The following is a 19,913-nucleotide window of genomic DNA, read 5'->3' on the forward strand; positions in this document are numbered from 1 at the left end:
AACAGGTGACGCCGCAGCCCACCCAAGGCCAAGATAGAGGCCTGGGTGAGACACTTTACAGCCATTAGGGAAGATATTAAAAAATATTAAGATGATAGTCTCGCGTGATCATGACAAGGGGGTGGTCCAAGAAGGGGGTTGGTGACACTGACCCCAGGTATAAAAGGGGGTGATCCGGGGAGATTTCTCAGTTGTTCGGGGGTACCTAATGGATTTATAACTTCTCTTGGAATAAACACCTTTTTGACTGAAGACCTGCTGCCTCGCCTCTGATTTGGACTTAGTCTCTGGAGTGAATTTTTGGACTTAGTCTCTGGAGTGATTTTTTGGACTTAGGTTCTGAGCAATTTCACCTCTGCTCTGAACTTAGGTTCTGAGTGGATTTCTCCTCTGAGTTGGATCTAAAATCTGGGCTGTTTTTCCTTTATTTTGGATTTTAACCTTCAAGTGGATTTACTGGGCCTGATTGTGGAATAATTTGACGGATAAGGATGGTAGTCTCCCACTACACAACGAGCCCATTCGCACCTGGATGGTGGAGGAGGCACTGTGAGAATCACATTCTTTGATTTCTCTAGTGCTTTTAACACCATTCAGCCACTGCTACTGGGGGAGAAGCTGCGGGTGATGGGTGTAGACGACACAATGATCTCCTGGATTACTGACTACCTGACAGGCAGGCCACAGTTTGTCCGTATAGGCAGTGTTCTGTCTGATGCGGTGGTTAGTGATACAGGAGCTCCACAGGGGACTGTATGTCTCCTTTCCTGTTCACCTTATACACTACTGACTTTCAGTACAACACCGGGTCGTGTCACCTGCAAAAGTTTTCTGATGACTCGGCTGTTGTTGGGTGTATAAGTGAGGGACAGGAGGAGGAGTACAGGGCACTGGTAGACAACTTTGTGGAGTGGACTGGACAGAATCCCCTGCGGCTGAACATCAGCAAGACCAGAGAGATGGTGATAGATTTCAGGAAGAAAAGGAAGACGGCTTTCCAACCTCTGTGCATTCTGGGAAAGGATGTGGAGGTGGTCGAGGATTACAAGTACCTGGGTGTTACCATCAACCACAGACTGGACTGGAGATCTAACACTGAAGCTGTTTACAAGAAGGGGATGAGCAGACTTTATTTCCTGAGGAAGCTGAGATCCTTCAACGTGTGCAGCAAGATGTTGGAGATCTTTTATCAGTCTGTGGTGGCCAGTGTACTTTTCTTTGCTGTGGTTTGTTGGGGAAGCAGCATCGGAGCCAGCGATACCAACAGACTCAACAAACTGATCAGGAAGGCTGGCTCTGTGATTGGCTGCAAACAGGACACTCTGGAGGCTGTGGTGGAGAGGAGGACACTGAAAAAACTGTTATCCATCATGGATAATCCTCTCCACCCTCTCCAACTCACACTGGTCAGACAGCGGAGCACCTTCTCCGGAAGACTGCTTCAGCTTCGCTGTCGTAGCAATAGATACAGGAAATCTTTCCTGCCACAATCCATCACTTTATTCAACAACTCTCTTACCTCTGCCTGACAGAGAACTCTGGGGCCGTATTTATCAAGCTTCTTAGAATTACTCCTAAGAACCCCGCTAAGAGTTGACTTATGACTAAACAAATTCTTCGCTGAAAGCTGCACTTAAAAGTTAGTTATCAAGCGTCTTACTCACACTTTCAGCGAAGTGTAGGACTGAATCTTAAGTGTCACTCTCAGAGCTGAATTACGACATTACTATGTGCCGTAAACGGAATTTTAGGTGACGTCACTTCTGTATCCATAGAAATAACCAATCACAGGAGGGAATCTGTTGTCTCAGAATAAAGAAATATCTTAGAAATATTTAAGTGGACAATGGGAGTGTATATTTTGACAATAATCTACAAAATAATACAAAACAAACAAACAATATTGGCAATGAATCAAAAATAAATGTTTTCTTTTCTTTCCAATTCATTAATTAGGCAACTAATTTGAAACTGGTGTGGGTGGCTCTATATATACTAGCCCACTGCAGCCACATGCAGAAATCTACATGGAATCGAAAAGAAAACCCAACTGGCGAGAGGAGGAGACACTGTTGTTAGTAGAGCTAGTCGAGGAAAGGAAGCTCATCATTAAAGGCAAGTTCAGCCCGACGCTTACCAGCCATGATAAAAAACAGGCATGGGAAGACATATCAAATCAACTTAACGCCTCTCAAACCTTCAGCCATCGGTCACCAGCTGACTGCGGGAAGAAGTGGTATAACGTTCTCTCGAAAAGCAGAAGTGAAATCGCAGCTTTCAAGGCCTGCTCCATGCGCACTGGTATGTAGTGCTTCTTTTTCATTTGCTTGCATGCCACCTTATTCGCTTATATCGAATTAATTCGTTTGTATATTCTTATGCAGGCGGAGGACCACCTGGCAAAGATTTGAGCGCAGTTGCAGAAGTTGTGCAGCGCATTCTTGGAGAGGATAACCCCAGCATCTCTGAGTTGGACGGCGGCCAGGATCCAGCTGCGATGAAGCTTGAGTTGCTTTCAAAAGGGTGAGTTCACAAATTATTGCGGTTGCAACCCTATAGGGATATTGCGCTGCAGCCTAGGTGCGTTTTGGTGAGAGATACGTGCGTGATTGTTGTTGGATATGCAGGCTACTGTAAATATCTAAAATGTGTTTGTTCACGTCATAACAACAACAACAGGACCATTTCTGATATTTCAGCCATATTCTTTATGTTTCAGTTTGGATCGAGATGCATTAGAGTCTCCTGTGTCCCACTCCCCTGCGCACTCTCCCTCTGCCTTTGACGCGGTGCAGCCAGGCCCAAGCACTTCGTGTGAGGCAACAGGCAACAATCAAGTGGTGGGTGAAAAAGAAAAAGAAGAAATCAACATAAGTTTATCACATCTTGAGCATGCCGTCTCTTTTGTTTTTCAGGCCGAGGTGAGTGATTGCGACTCAGCAGAGGAGACGGATGATCTGCAGGCACTGCGGAGACAAAAAATTAAGCTGCAAATTAAAGTGCTGCGGCTCCAAGAGGAGTACTACAGCTTGGCTTTAAAAAAAAGAAAAGATACCGAGTGACTAATAAAATGAATTGATAAAAAGCCGCTGTATCGATGATTTATTGTTCTTACCCAAAGTGGAGGTTGGCGAAGTGTTGTCTGAAGGCTGCCCCATCACATGGATGGATGTTGCCAGGGACGCTCGCGTCTCCATCTCCTCCCTCATCGTCATCATCGTCTGCTGGTGGGAGTGGGACATTGCGCTCCTTACAAATGTTGTGCAGTATTGCACATGCCATAATGATACGGCACACTCTGTCTGGAGTGTGCCGTATTTCTGAATGCAGCACATGAAATCTGCGTTTCCACTGGCCAATCCCTCTCTCCACCACACTTCGTGTGCTTTTGTGTGCCCTGTGATAAGAATGAACCCTCCTATTAAACCATATATGATGTATATGTTTTTAATTTAAAACAATTAGGCATTTTGTTTGGCTTACCTATTATAGTTAATTTGTGCTTGTGTCTGTGGCATCTGAAAAGGGGTAAGAAGCCAGCGGCGTAAAGGATATCCTTTATCCCCAATTAGGTGACATCCAGGTGGCACAATGTGCCTCTCAAAAAGCTGCTTCAGACCACTTTCATTTAGTATCCGTGCGTCATGGGTGGACCCAGGCCACTTGGGTACCACATCCAAGATTTTATAGTCTGCATCGAACACTACTTGCGTGTTGATGCTGTGGTACCTCTTCCTATTAACAAACACACTCTCGTCCACACTTGGAGCGATGATCCTTACATGTGTACCATCGATTGCCCCGACCACTCCAGGGAAGCCAGCTACCTGCATGAATGCAGTTTGCTTCTGCTGAATTATCCGGGGTGTAGTTGGAAAGTCAATGAAACGCATGACGAGGTGAGGAGCAGTAAGGGCCATTATTGTTTCCATAACAATTCTGCTTACTGATGGTTGTGATGGCCCCAAATCATCAGCGTTACACTGTTGCATTTTCCCAGTGGCAAGATATCGAAGCATTGTGATGACCTTTAGTGCTGCTGTGAAAGCTCTGCTGCGTGATGTTGCTGATGAGATGACGCCCCTTATTATATCTGCGACAAAAATAATACCCGCTCTGTCTAAACGATACCGTTTGATCAGCTGCTCGTCATCAAACAAAGCCAGGACATCCTTCCGCTCCCTGAACGTTCGCGCACGTCTCTCTCGCCTCAGTGCCATCCCCTGCTGGCAACTCCTAACCACTTAGGACACCTCTGGAGATCTCTTAAATATCTTGGAGAGTAGGAGTGATTCTTAGACTTAAGAAAGTTGATAAATAGCTTTTATTCTTAAGTTTGAGAGTAGGCTAAATTTCGCAAATTCTCAGGACTTAAGTGTAAAATGGCACTCTAAGACGCTTGATAAATACGGCCCCTGGTCTCTCTACTGTTTTGTTGTATATATTATTATTGTTATAGTATATTTTGCATATTTTGTTTTGTTGTATATATTATTATTGTTTACAGCACACTGTGCACTGTATATATACACTATGTATATATTGGATTCTATTTATGTTATGTATGAAATGTTTTATTTGCGGACCCACTACTGCTGTAACAAAATAATTTCCCCAGTCTGGGATCATTAAAGTAATTCTATCGATCTATCTATCTATCTATCTATCTATCTATCTATCTATCTATCTATCTATCTATCTATGTGTGAACTTCATTGCGTTTGTGTGTGGGTTTTTTGAGACTCCCCTGACTTGGCTCATTCACAAATGCATTGTTTTCACCAGGGAATTATCTGTAGCCAATCAGATGGCTCCTTCCCTTTCAGCTTAGATTTGAGGGTATCATTTAATGGGATCACTTAATATCTCAAATAACCCACACACAAATGCAGTTAAGTTCACACATGACAAGCAGTCTGTAAATGCAGGTTCAACAGTTTGTGTGTTAATGTAACAACATCCAAATATGTTTTTGATGAAAATGGATGAAAATGAAAATGGAAACACTTTTAAATACATATATTTGTGGATTTCTACTAAATGTATTTAAAACAAGAAATATTTGTGTGCATCTGAAATACATTTGTACATTTTTTTTATATTTATATACTGTACAACAATAAATATTTGTGTGAAAAATGTTCATGTGCAAAGAGTCATTTGTATATAAATCCCCAAAATACAGTTGGGAATCCTTCTGTGTACATACATTAATATTGAGACTGATCTGACACCATTAATTTTCAGTGTGAACAATTTGAGTGAATTTTGTAGGGTAGGGTGAGAGGGTCTTTGTCCTTGTTTTGTCTTTGTTATGAGGGCTTATGTAGCGGTTTATGAAGGACGCGGTCCTGTAACAAGCCACCAACATGCAGAAGCTTCTCCTGATCAACACTGCTGATTGTTCCCTCCACAAGGATGATATCAAAGTTGACGTTGGATTTGTGGCAGAAATGTCCATCAGACAGCTCAGAAACACAAGCAAAATCACAGAGAGGCAGGTGCTAGACATAAGAATGGAGACCAAGGCCTTTCTTGCAACTCTCCTGGCTAAACTCCTACTTCAGGCCCCAGTGAACCACCTGCTAGTAAGAAAAATGCAGTGTCTTGACCCTAGGCTGATGGTTTCCAAGAAGGAACTGTGTGTGGAGAAGATGAAAAGAGTCCTTCATACCCTGGTTGCTGCTAGCCAAGTGAGTGCATCAATTTGTGTCAAAGTGTTATAAGAATTCAGAGAATTCCGTGATGTTGCAGCAACTTCTCCTGCTTTTTGCTTGAACCCAAGTCTGACCATCTTGATGTGCTGCTTCACAAGACTATTGCACCTCAGTCTGCATGGAGAAGTCTTTGGGATGTGATCCAAATTCACAGCCACCCTTCAAACAAATCATGATGGTATATGTTGTTGAAACCCTTTTTTGAGTTGACAATGCATTAAGAATACATTTATTGAAAAAAATTCTAAGAAATATTAGTATATAAGTCTGAGCTTAAGCCTACGTGTTGCACATTGTTTTTCAGACTTGTATTCAGAAATTAGTTCATAATCAAATGTATTAAGAATACACTGATAGTACGATAATTTCTGTTTCCCTCATGCTTGAAAGCCAGTGCCAGATAGATGAAAGCGCTTGTAAAGCTTCTTTTTAAAAAAAAAAAAAAAATAACAATGCATTGACTCTGTCTGTAGTTTGAAGTATTTGAAGTGAATATGAACATAACCATAATAAATTAGAGACTGAAAAAGGTTTACTGTTTAGTTTTCATACAATAATTAACAGTTGGAGTAAAGTATACTATACAGTTCTGTTCGGGTACTTATATAGGTTGTGAATGGTCATGGAAATTTATTATGGGTCCTTGAAAAGTCATGGAAAAGTTTTGAAATTTTGTCCATGAAAATGTGTGGGAACCCTGACTACAGATACACATTACACAGCCAAATGGAGACACTAAAATACAGCTCAAACATAAAACAAAACACTTCTTTGGTTCTTAGACCTTTTTGTTGCTTATCTATACTGTAGCTTATTACCGTCTTGTATTAGTGTAGAATATGTCCCAGAAGACTTATTCGTGAAGATTTATTTATGAAGTCTCTTTTATTGCTTTCTCAGTGTGGCAGCAGTTGTTTGTCTCTGATCCAGGATGTGTCCTCAATGTGTTCATGAAATTAACCTAGTAGATGTGAGGATTGTAGAATAGTTTGCAGAAGAAATGTGTGATGTCTATGTGCTGAGATCCATTAGCTGACAATAAAAGTACAATGATAGAACTGGATTTTAATATACGTATAGCAGTACGTAACTCAAGTCTCAACTCTTGTTTAAGATATTGTTTATATGCAAGAAAACATGCTTAATCCCATTTTGAAGGGTAATGCTGAAAGTTCCGTTTCTCCGATTTGAGGTACACTGGAGAACTTTGGTCATAGCAGGTGTAATCTTCTAGATAGAAAAGTCATCGTGGACTTAAATTGAAGCCTACAAATATGAGAAGTTTTTCACATCCATGTAAGGCAGTGATATGTATAATGAAATGCTTGAATATGATCACCTTTGATGACAATTTGTCAGGCGAACACACATTTTTTTGCCTTTAGGGATAAACTGAGGGTGATATTTGAAAATAGAAAGGCAGTATGCCCCAGAATATAATTCCAATAGTTTCCCCTATGTGTCAGGATACACCATGCAAATATCAGACTTATCTGACCATTTATGCAGTTGCAGTACCCTAATATATGCAATTACATCATTTCGCCGGATGCTTTTCCCAAAAAGGTTTTTTTTGGCCCATGAGGCCAAACGGGCCTGAGTTGGGGGTGGAGGTTATCAACTTGTGATGGCCCAATGTATGGGATAACAGGAAATGATAGTAACAAAAAGGTAGCAAAAAACATCCTGAGGGGTGAACCTGGCTCCCAGCCTATGTATTCCACTATAAAATCTCCTTTGCAGAATGAACCTAGGGCAATAACCCCACGTCCTGCAAGAAAAAAAAAAAGACATCTTTAATTAAAACAGTAAAAAATTAAAACATACAATTGTCAGCCTGTCACAACAGATAAAGACAATAACACATAAATTGGTTTCATAAGAAGTTTTGCAATTATAATCATGTTTCCAAAATACAGTATGATGCTACGAAAAAAACTACCAGGCACAATTTTAAAGACTGTACTTCTCAGGAGTGACGTAGTGACGGGAACGGCAGTTCTTTCTACTGTACTGAATCTCTAGAATCCGTTCATTAAAATGATTTGTTCAAAAGATTCGTTCACCGAATCGTGAAACACAGTGAATCAACTCCTCTGCATGTGGATGTGAATCACGTTCGCGCTGTCACTTGAATCAGCGTGAACGTGAATCATGTTCGCGAACGTGAGTGACGGCGCGAACGTGATTCACGTGAATTACGTTACCTGCTGAGAATCACGTTCGCGAACGCGATTGACTTTTACTGTGCAGTAAAATCACTTAACATGATGCTACACGGATGTTAGCAACACAGCGCTTATTTTAGCAGTACGGTTACTGGACGTGAATCAACTCCTCTGCCCTGAGTGAGTGGGTGAGTGACACAGCGCCACTTTCAGCACAGTACGGTAATGAGAATCACGTCCTCAGCGACAGTTCTCTGTATGCAGTAGGTTCGCGAATCATGAACGAATCACAGCGCGAACGTGAATCACGTCCTCACAGTTCTCTGTATGACTCGTGGCAGTTCCACTCCCGGCCAGCATGCTCGCGGCTGAGCTCAACTGAACTGAGAAAGGAACGAATCAGTTCTTAAAGTGATTTCGTTCACTTCGTTCACTCAAAAGATTCGTTCGTTTGAACGACACGTTTACGACCAACACAACACTAGAGTGACGTAGTTAGGCCTATTTTAGGGGGGCTGAAGCTACCCTAAATTGTTCCCAAGCCCAAGGTTTACCTTCAGATAACTAACAGCAGTGAGTCCTTTAAGACGTTTTGACAAATTAAGTGTTAGCATGATTTGCATAGACTTGTAAAGTGTTAGCATGATTTGAAAGGGAGATCAGCTCCTTCATTGGCTTGTTATCATTATTATGATGGAAAAGAATAATACAGTAATAATGACTCCACCACCACCCCTCTGACATCCAGGCAAAGACTGAGTCAGGGCCAGAATACAGGGAGAGTGAGAGGGGAGATTTATGATGCAGACGAGCTTCATCAGAATTTTATGGATTTGAGTTATTTGATCACTTGTATTTAGGAAGAAGAGGTCAGATTAAAAAGTGGAGAGTCAAGATGTTTGTGAGTCAAATAGGCCTGACCTGAAGTATTTTATATTACTATTTTACTGTATTTTATATTACATGTAAGTCATTTAAATTAGCATTTTAGTCCGAAAACATACATCACAGGCCTGTGACACAAAGCTAATATGATGTTAACCTGCTAACTAGGTGAATTTTATCAACACTCCTCAAACCTATATGAAACTTATGACTTTTGTTTTTCATGAAAGGTGGCAGGTGGTTGTTATATTGAGATGGAGAGCTTCCTGGTGGCAGCATTATGTGTAAAGAAAAACCATCAATATAACATAACCTTGCTTTGAGACACTGGTCATTCATTACACTAGAAAGGATTGGAAGATGAATGTATCTTATTAAATATAGAATAAAGACATACAAAATACAGTTATTTGAGTTATTTATGCTGTCAGATTTGACTGTGACCTTTAAATCAGTCTTGGTTTATTCTACAGCAGGGGTTCTCAACCTTTTGCAAGCTGGGCCCCCCCAAAGCTGGTTCATTGCAGTTCGTGCCCCCCCCCGCCGCCATTCCCAGTTCACCACCTTGCATAGATAGATAGATAGATAGATAGCCCTAGGCTAGGCTATTATTATTATTATCATTATTATTATTATTATTATGAGTATTTGTAGGCCTATTATCATTACTAGGCTATTGCTATATACTTATATGAGGTTACATGCTTTATTATTATTATTATTATTATTATTATTATGAGTAATAGTAGGCCTATTATCATTACTAGGCTATTGCTATATACTTATATGAGGTTACATGCTTTATTATTATTATTATTATTACTATTATTATTATTATTATTATTATTGTTATTATTATGAGTAGTAGTAGGCCTATTATCATTACTAGGCTATTGCTATACACTTATATGAGGTTACATGCTTTATTATTATTGTTATTATTACTAGGCCTATAGGCATATCATCTGCATTTTTTACAGAAGCCTGCAGGTAGGCGATGTTAATGTGAGACCTGAGCCTGCTTTGCCTTGCAAAGATCCTCAATTCTTGGCTCAATGTGTGATAAACATAGCCTCAAATCATCCTCGATTTGTGCACGGTTGCGGTATTTCGTTTTGAGTGCAGTCATTTTTGAGAATCCTGCCTCACACAAATATGTCGACGCGAAAGGGAGGAGAATCTTCAAGGCGACGTCACAGAGTTGTGGGTATTCCTGCATCAACGCTGCCCAGAATGACGAAAGCGGGCAGGAGGTGAAGAGTTCCTTCAGCCTACTGTCACTCTTCAGCTCAATAAGCTGTTCCTGCATATCAACTGACAGCTCGTTTGCTGCGCACACAAATGGGTCTCGAACCCACGCAAAAGAGCGATAATCCTCTTTAAAGTACGTCGCAAACTGTGTTCTCATTGCTGACAGGTGCTCAGACGCTAATCGAAATAGAGAGGAGAAATCGTGTGACGTGCCTGCATCAGTGATGAAGTCTGCAAGGCTGGGGAACATGTCGCAGTTCCCTCGAGTTATGCGGCCATGCCAGAGGTCAAGTTTTTGAGTGAAGGCGTCCACTTTGTCTGCCAGGAGCAAAATATGAGTTTCGCGGCCTTGCAAAGACAGATTGAGGCCATTCAAGCGGTCAAATATATCGACCAAATAGGACAGAGACGCAAGTCACATAGTGTCATCCAGATGCTTCGCCAGATCTGATCTGATTTCTGTCAAAAACAACTTCACCTCCTCTCGCAGCTCATACAACCGCTGAAACACCCGCCCCCTGGAGAGCCAGCGAACTTCAGTGTGCAGAAGCAGCTGTTCGTGCCCTGACCCCATCTCCTGGCAGAGGAATCCAAACAAGCGAGAGTTTAGCGGCCGTGATTTGATGAGATTTATGATTTTCACGGATTGGTTCAGCACGGAGTCAAAGAGAACCGGCATGTTTTTAGCAGCTAGTGCTTCGCGATGGACCATGCAATGTGTCCATTTCACAAGTGGAGCTACTTGCTGGACACGAGCAGCTAGGCCACGCTCACGGCCCGTCATTGCCCGCGCACCATCCGTGCATAGGCCGACGCATCGGTCCCAAGACAAACCATTTTCACGGATAAAAATATCAAGGACATTGAAGATGGCTTCTCCTGTAGTGTGCGACTGAAGAGGCCGGCAAAAGAGGACATCCTCCTCAATCGCCTTGTCCTGCAGATACCTGACATACACGAGGAGCTGTGCCTGCCCAGCAATATCAGTGGATTCGTCCAGCTGCAGCGCGTAGTAAGGACTTTTTTTATGAACTCTATCAGTTGCTCTCTGATATGATTAGACATGTCTGAAATTCTCTTAGCGACTGTGTCATTGGACAGTGGTACTGCACCGAGTTTGGCTGCTGCACTATCTCCTATCATTATTCTGCACATTGTGCGGCCGGCAAAATGAGAGTCTCGGCAATTGTATGCGGTTTACCCAGCTGACCTATTCTTTTGGCCACTACATACGACGCCTCCAAACACTGTTTAGACACAGTGCTGTGCACTGACATGGTTGCCTGTTGCTGATGGAGGCCATCAAGCTTTCATTTAAAATATTCAGCCGGTTTATCCTTAATGCCAGCATGCTTTGTTTCGAGGTGCCTTTTTAGTTTGCAGGGCTTCATGCTGTCGTTTGCCAGCACCTCTGCACACACGACACACTGAGGTCTCAGATCAACCATGACTGTAAACCCAAACTGCAGGTATGATTCATCGTACCTTCGAAGCTTTTTTGCAGCTGGTGGTGTGTCGGTTGCCTTGTTGGTCCTCACTAGAAATCTCTCCATTTCTGTTTGGTTTTGAAATAATTTGAATGTGGATTAGTTGTGTTTCCAATAAAGTTATGCTATGATGTAACGATGTGTGCGTGTGTGTGGCTATGTTGAGAGACTAGTATCGGGGGCTATCAGTCTGGACTTAGGCACGATCTTTAATAAAACGAACAAAATAACAGGCAGGCAATGCAGATTTTATTTTAAGACTTAATGACTAGTCCTTTGTCAGTGTGTGTGTGTGTGTGTGTGTCTTAGTCGCGTGGGTGTTGCAACACGGTGAAAAAGGCAGAGGGGTGGTTAGCTAAATGCACTGCCTAGCTAGCAGTTGAAAAATTACTGGCTAGGGCTGAGATGGGAATTATCTTTAAAAAGACTGTGGGATTAGTCTTTAAAAAGACTGTTTGAGTGTTTAAGTATAGACCTAAGTAAATCGATATCGAGATTGATAACAGATAGACTAGCGAGAGCTGGCACAAGCGAACTAGGCAAGAGACTAGACTAGAGTGAATGGAGCTGGGTGAGTCAAATGCAGTGATTTATTTTTGTGTGAGAGTGAGTGAAGAAACTTTTTAATTTACACCCCACTCTGTAAGCCACGGCGGGAACGGCGGCGGCCAAACGCATGCGCGATTCATTTGCAGCCTGGATGCGGAGTGGTGTGTGTCTCCTCTCTGCTCTGACTGCAGGCTGGACTGCTGCGCGAGGTACTGAGAGACTGACCGCCTGTGAGTGCTTTTGGACGGGGGAGGGACTCACGGCAAAAAGTAGTATACTTGAAGTTCATTTTATTAAGTATGCTTGAGTATAAGTATAGCAAGTATACTATGGACCATGTACTTGTAGCATACTAGAAAGTATACTAATTTAATACTTCTTCGGACTAAATTGGAACATTTTAAGTTTATGAAAGTATACTTTAAGTATACTTTATAAGAACATTTTAAGTTTACAGAAGTACACTTTCAAGTATACATCAAGTACACTCCTCTATATACTACTAGTGTACTAAGTATATACTTCTAGTCCACATTTTAGTTTATTAACATGTAAGTTCAGGGGTAATACCTCAAAGCAAATGTGTGTAGTGAAAAACATTTTTATTCTGCTAAATTAAATGTAAGGACAACTCAATGACTCAACCTTTTTCTGTACTAACATCAAGATATTGTAAGTATTAGCACTTGTAATGTATCTCTCTAGCAAGAGATTCACCATTTATTATCATACATGCGGGACGGGAAGTCTCTCCCGGAAAACACCCCTTCACTCACGGTGCCAACATTTTTATCATCTTTGTTAATTCGACACAATTTAACCACAGAACAAGGATGTGAATTAACCCGCAACCGTCTTACACATCATCTTATTCACAAACACATTCAGGAACCATAATTACACTAACAACAACAGAATACCCAAGAGTCTTTGCGCCACAGTCCACAGTATACTAAAGTACAAGTATAAGCTTTAGTATTAAAGTATAAGTCTAAGTATTAATGTACTTAGTCTTAGACTATTCTTTATACTTTTCAGTATAAGCCAAGTATACTTCACTATACTTTTCTTAAGTATATAAAATGTAGTATATAAAAAGTACACTTCAAGTATACTGCCTCAGTTTTAGTATAAAATAAGTATACTTGTAGTACACTTGAATAAACTACTTTTTGCTAAGGGGCTGCTCGTTGAGCACAGTAACTGCAGAGTGATTTGGCTTTCAAGTCAGAGTCTCCAAACACCACAAAAGTCTCCAATAACACCAGTAAAAGTCACTAGATTTGTCGGTAGTCGCTTTTGACAAAACATTTCGACATGGGGGGGCCGGTTTTCGTGATTTTTTTTTTTTTTTTTTCAGATTTTTTTTTTTTTTCTTCCCGTCCTGTTGCCTACTCGCGCCCCCCCGGGGGAGTGTCCGCCCCACCGGTTAAGAACCACTGTTCTACAGTATACTGTATGACAGAAAAACGACTGAGCAAAATCACGCTCTGATACCTTTTACAGTAATTAGTGTAATTAAATTACATTCTTTAGACCTGCAGCTTATCTAATGGTGAGAGAAATTAGATATGGTATCACTTTAAGAAGCATGTACATAATCAGGGCCTGTTTTAAGCATGCTGCTTTAATGTGTCTAAAAGTTAACATTACAGTTACTCTTGTTCAACAGAAGAGAATGGAAGAAGAATGTTGCTTTTAACTTGTTATCAGCTTGACTTCTTCACTGGTTGTTGTGTAGTTCTAACAAAGTACTAAAAAGATGAAAGCGCAAAGATTTTGTATGCTTCTCCTGGGGGCTAAGCACCCCCTGTCTTTAAATCCTAGTGACATCCCTGCTCCTCAGTGACAAGCTACTCAGCTAAATACTATTTTGTCACTCCTTTTTATTGTTTTGCTGTAGGGATGTTACTAGTTAAGCGTTTAACTGTTAACCGACAATTAGAAGTTTAACTGATTAATACTAATAATCTGTTACATGGTAAAAAATCTAGCGATTCATTTGGTAAAGTTATTGGTTAAGTTTTTAAAAAAGTTTGTTAGTAAGTATTAATTAAAGTTGTACTTCGTAAGAATTGAGATACGTTTTTTCTAGCGGCCTCTTTGGCAGTAAGATGTAACTGCAGGCAAGCCTGTTCTTTCAGTGCCCTCCATCTTGTCATGTTCACGGTCACTAGAGCTGCGTTTTAATAGTGGTTTAACATGCCCTCGTTCACTTCCATTCTGCACTTGCCCTTGGGGGAATCCCCGCAGCCATCTTTAGTGTTGTTCCAGTAGTCTGAAAAACTAAAGGGAACTTGGTGATATCGACCATCGGAGGGCTGAGTGATCGAGTGAACACTTATCATCCTTAAAAAACTTCACCATCTGACATGCGTCTCAGTTTTAGTTTTTCTATATATAATATCTTATTATAAGTCTGTATTCCTACATGGGTGGGCTGTTAGCCTATTTAGCAGTTTCTTAAGAAAATTGCATTTATAGCTTACTATTTTACTGAAAAATGACTAGCTGCAGTAAATCTATTTAGCCTACTTAGTTTATGTATATATATATATATATATATATATATATATATACATATATATATATATATATATACATGTATATGTATATGTATATGTGTATATATATATATATACATTAGGGCTGTCAAACGATAAAATTTTTTAATTGCAATTAATCGCATTTTGTCCATAGTTAACTCACGATTAATTGCAAATTAATCGCATGTTTTTTTTCTGTTCTAAATGTACCTTAATGTATTTTTTTCATGTTCTTAATACTTTTAACAACATAAGAAAGGGCAAATATGCTTGCTTTATGAAAATGTTTATTCAACACTTCAAATCATGCAGGAAAATAAAAGGCTCAAAAAATATCCCCTCACACTAAATGGGATCAAAACATGGTGATGTCTGCTTTTGGCGAGGGGCGGTGGGCTCTCTGCATCTGCCATGTGTTTGGCTTGCAAATGATATTTGAGACTCATCGTACTTCAGTGGTAACTCATGTCACGTCGACAGTAAGTGCAGATAACTTTTGTCCTATTGACCGAACCATCTGGCAGTGTTTTGAAAGTGAATTTGCTGTTCATAAGTCCTTTCTCCATTTACTTTCACTTTCGCTTTTCAGTCCACTGTGTTTTTCCCGAACCGCCAACCCTGCTTCTTCTTCTGATTCCCTTTCTTATTCTTCTGCCACCCTCTGGATCAAGACTACAAGTGCCACCAACGGGCGTAAATCAAACAATGCGCGTTTCTTTTTATTTTTAATACTGAGCGTTAAAAAAATTTACGGCGCTAAGAGGATGTTGCGTTAACGAGTTATTAACGCGTTAACTTTGACAGCCCTAATATATATATACATATATATATACATATATATATATATATATATATATATATATATATATATATATATATATATATATATATATATATATATATATATATATATAGGCCTGCTGGCAATATATATTGCCAGCAGGCCTCACACCTCTGACAGGTGTAGGTGTTTAGGCCACCTGATTAAAGGAGAGGGGAGGAGAACAAAGGGAGACAGAGTGCAGAGAGCAGCTGTGCTTGGAGCTGAAAGGAGCTGAACGGCCAGGGATGAAACAAGTGCATCAACCAGGAAAGTGCCTTCAGGGAAAAAGGAGGAAGACGGACCCTTTTTGTTAGAGATTTTGTTGGGGTGCAGGAGGAGTTAAAGGGCCCTCCCCCTCCTCCTGTTTTCAGTTGGACTCGTATTTTTTTGTGTGAAAGAATAAACCGTCCTTATTGATTCTTCTGGTTTTAGCTTGTTTTTTCAGTTTTTGCACTGCTCCAGCCTTGACTATATATATATATATATTTGTGAGGTCCTGAGAGGTAATCCAGATAGGTATCATTTATAAAATATTATATATATATATTATATCATAAAAAAAAGTTTCTTCTTTGGAAGAAAATCCACTTAAAACGGTTCAACAGGGACAGCTGCAGATGGAGGTGACAGAGCAGTCTGTGAGAGGAGCAGGGAGCAGGAAGATGGGGGCTAGAGGAGGACAGAGGGCTTCTGTCCTCCTATTTTTTGTTTTTGGGAACTACGTATTTTACAGCTTTCACTGCCAGCCATGCTCAGACAAGAAATATGGAGTTTTCAGCGATACTGGAATCGGTTTCAAAGGAAATATAAGGACATTTCTGAAAGAAAAAAAACGATAATTCATAGTTTTCGTTTCGTTCGTCCTGCTGGAGGACATAACGTTAGCGGCAAGACAGGGACACACAACACAGTTGTTTTGGGCGATTGTGATGAGTGTGATGTCCTGTGCTGTCGTGAAATATGTACATTGACTGCTGCGGTAGCACAGTGAGTAGAGCAGTTGCCTGCCACACAGGTAACTGGGGATTAAATCCTGGAAGGGGTATACATTGGTATTTTTTTTGTCTTGTATATTAGCCATTTAACAAAATGTTCTTTAAAGAATTCTTGTAAGTCATTGTTTTATTGCTTAATTTTCATTGAACATAAGAAAGTAGGGATAAGTAGTTGACTTGTATAAAATAACATGACACCGTGGACTGGTTTTCCTCCTGTCCGGAATCGTAATCGTAATCTCAGCACTTGCTTCAGAATCTTGAAGCACACAGCGCCAACTGAGCTCGACTTTGGATGAGACGCCTTGCTACCGTGTGAGTCTGAAGTAAACTCTTAAGAATTTGAAGGAACCATCTTCTGTTAAATTCGAGTAAGTCAAGCTTTTTGGAGCAAAAACAACAGCTATTTGTTTGCTTGATTCAATTAACGTTAGCAACTGCTTTTTTGATGTGATATAATTTACAATAATATTGTATATTTAGGACCGAGTCAATGCTGAGTACTGCACGAACGTAGACCTTGCATAAAGTTGGCCTATGCTTCAAGCAAAATGGCTAATGTTAGCTAGCAAGACAAGCAGACCTGTCTCGGAATTTCCATTAGCAAAATAGCAAACTTACTAGCCAGCTAACGTTAGTCTTTCAGTTAGCTAGCTTAACTAGCAACTCCCGTTGGTAACGTTAGCTAGGCTTATCATTAGCCCCTAACGTTACCCGGATGCTCTGCCCTCAGTTCCGAGATAAACGGCTACTACTCGAATTCTGAGCTAACCTGAATATTCATTACGGAGGTTGTCGTGCGCGCTCGCGCGTTAGGGAGTCATTCATGGCAAGTGAACCAAGAGGCACTGGATGTAGCCCAGTTGTTAAACAACGGCGTAGGCCTACTTTTAAAGCATTTTTGATGTGGATGTGTTAATGTGGGTAAATGTGACTGTTTAGACAACAGCTGATGCAAGTGTGTAAGTGTAACATAAAGCAATTTGGCGACTGTGTTAATCTCTTGTTGCATGGGATGCGCTGCATACCTGGTCATTTTTACAGTCATTTATAACAACATAGAGCTATTTAGATAAACAATCTGGCGAGCGTGTTGTCCTAGGCTAATACACCAATAGCAAATTTCTGTATAATAAAGGGCTACATTTTGCATCCAAGTCTGTCATTTGAAATCTGTCCATTGTATTGTGTGCTACAACCTCCGTAATGAATTTTCAGGCTAAATCCCGCCCAGGGTAGCTCAGAATTCGAGTAGCCGTATATCTCGAAACACCGATCAGTCCTTGGACCGATGAGATTGGCTAATTTATCCAGTGATTTTCCATTTCAGAATGAGGAGGCTTAATGAGGAGAACTTATTATATGTAGCACAGCTAGACTCAGCAGGGGGGTGCAAGTGGAGCTGGGCTGTTCCATGGGCCAACTGGTGGAGTCTTCATTCAGTCTTATGCCTGAAATCATCGACTCGTGAAGTGGCAGCATGAACGTTTCCACTCTGAGTGCCATCCAAACTGTGAAACACACCTTGCTGACCCGGAAGCAGACGACAGTGGAGATGTTCAAAAGAGAAGACCCGAACTATGGGCCAGTGGACCAAAGGATGTGCCACAACATCATGTCGGCCGGAACCAAGGACAAAGCTCTGAGAAAGCAGGCAACCCTAAAGGAGATGGAACGTAGAAGGAGGCTTGACTGCTAGCCATGCTCAAGTGCTGCCACAGCAAGAAGAAGAGCGAAGGCAAAAGAGGAGGCACTGGCCAGAAAGCAGCATGCAGCCAAACAACACAAGAGAGCTTGCAAAACACCCGTCCAGGCTAAGAGACAAAAAAAAAAATGTTTTTCATGTCTGTCTTTTGTTCTTTTGTTATTTTTTATTTCAGTGTCATGCATCCTAGTAGGACGCCCAACACTTCCTTGAGTTCCAGGTGTTTCCATCAGTTGTAAATAAAATAATTTTCAAAATATTAATGTGTTATTCTCTTTAAGCCTCAAGGATGTTTTGACATAGATTTTTGATAAACTGTGCTGATTTTGTTAAGTCATGCTCAGAAATGTGTCATTTGCATATTGAAATCACAAAAATTTTAATATGCCCCCCAGCCCCTGTGACACTGTCACCTTTTTCACTCTGGGGAGTTTGCAGGTCTGAGTGAAGGAGGGCATGTTGAACAACCAATGAAAGGCAGCATCTGTGTATTGACTTTTTTTTGCTCTTTTGTAAATTTTATTGACACATATTCACCCCTCTACTTCCAGTCCATCCCCTGTATGTTACCCTCTTAAATCAACACACACACACACACACACACACACACACACACACACACACACACACACACACACACGTTCTTATTACACTTCTGCCCTTACTACAAGCCTGACTCAGAAGTTCCAGATTTCCGATTACAAGTGAACGCAGCATAACCGTTAGTGACGAGTTCGGTCGGCAGACCAAACGCTGTCAGCAGCGTCACTAACATTGTGGCGCATTTACATTTAGAGTAGGAATGTCTCCACAGACACACAGATTGTAGTACTCAGCAAAGAGGCAACAAATGCTTTCATTACTGGGTCATATGATCAATCACCATTGTTTGAACTCAAATCGATACCGTTTGAGCAGGTATTCACCGCAGCAGGTCTCATCATCAACACACTTCACACCAGACGGACCCCACAGCATTTCGACATGTAACTATTTCTGAATGAAAACAGTAGACGAGCTGTTGGATAACTTTAGGCCTGAAGTTGGCCAGGCAGCTTGTTTTGTTAGAGGTCTGAAAATGCGACTGCATGTCCGTTCTGTTCACCTGCGGGCTGTTTCTGGTTAGATTAGTGCAGATGACAACGTCTGGCTGCTGTTCGCTATTTATAATTTTTAATAAGTTACTGTAGAATATAAAATGTTTCCTACAGGAGATTGGTTAAGCAATAATTTTTATATTGATCTACAGTGGTCTTGGTGCCGGAGGATTCAATGTGTTTCCTCATTGTTAACATGTTTGTTAATTAGAAAGTCTGCAGCTACCACATACTGTCACTAAAACATATATTGAAGTTATATTTCTCGTGTCAGCCTGTATTCATTTCACAGAGCTGAAGGAGAGCCTGTAATCTACAATGTGTGAATCCTCTTGATTCATGATATTGCTGCAGCGTTAAACAACCCTTTCTTATGAAAAAAGAAATACATTTGTTGTGTTCATAATTTCTTTAATTGGTTATGGACGTTCCTCCTACATTTTAATCTTGTCGGTTAATGGTTAATGGCCGGTTAATGAGGGTCAGTTATCGGCAGAAAAAAATATGAATGAAAATTAGCATCCTTATTTTGCTGTATTATCACACTTCCACCCTTTATATAATAATAATAATAATGATAATAATAATAATCATAATCATAATCATAATAGTAATATAATAATAATACATTTTATTTATAAGCGCCTTTCACGTCACCCAAGGACACTTTACAGAAACAAACAGCAGTCA

General features: G+C 40.6%; 1 protein-coding gene across 1 annotated transcript; it reads left to right on the forward strand.

Moving 5' to 3' along the window:
* The first annotated feature begins 1,891 nt into the window (after nucleotides 1-1,891).
* On the forward strand, nucleotides 1,892-3,102 carry LOC115585453 (uncharacterized). Its single transcript, XM_030423837.1, has 4 exons — nucleotides 1,892-2,301; nucleotides 2,385-2,523; nucleotides 2,720-2,840; nucleotides 2,916-3,102. Exons 1-4 carry the CDS (start codon nucleotides 2,028-2,030, stop codon nucleotides 3,060-3,062), a joined length of 681 nt encoding a protein of 226 aa, XP_030279697.1. The 5' UTR covers nucleotides 1,892-2,027; the 3' UTR covers nucleotides 3,063-3,102.
* The last annotated feature ends 16,811 nt before the right edge of the window (nucleotides 3,103-19,913 follow it).

This window comes from Sparus aurata, chromosome 7 (genome assembly GCF_900880675.1).
Source record: "Sparus aurata chromosome 7, fSpaAur1.1, whole genome shotgun sequence".
NCBI classification, from domain to species: domain Eukaryota; kingdom Metazoa; phylum Chordata; class Actinopteri; order Spariformes; family Sparidae; genus Sparus; species Sparus aurata.

Bases quoted from the DNA above. Each gene is read 5' to 3' on its own strand.
- LOC115585453 (XM_030423837.1), top strand. From the start codon at position 2,028: ATGGAATCGAAAAGAAAACCCAACTGGCGAGAGGAGGAGACACTGTTG. The intron at 2,302-2,384 runs GTATGTAGTGCT...ATTCTTATGCAG, and splicing joins GGCCTGCTCCATGCGCACTG to GCGGAGGACCACCTGGCAAA. The intron at 2,841-2,915 runs GTGGGTGAAAAA...TTTGTTTTTCAG, and splicing joins CAACAGGCAACAATCAAGTG to GCCGAGGTGAGTGATTGCGA.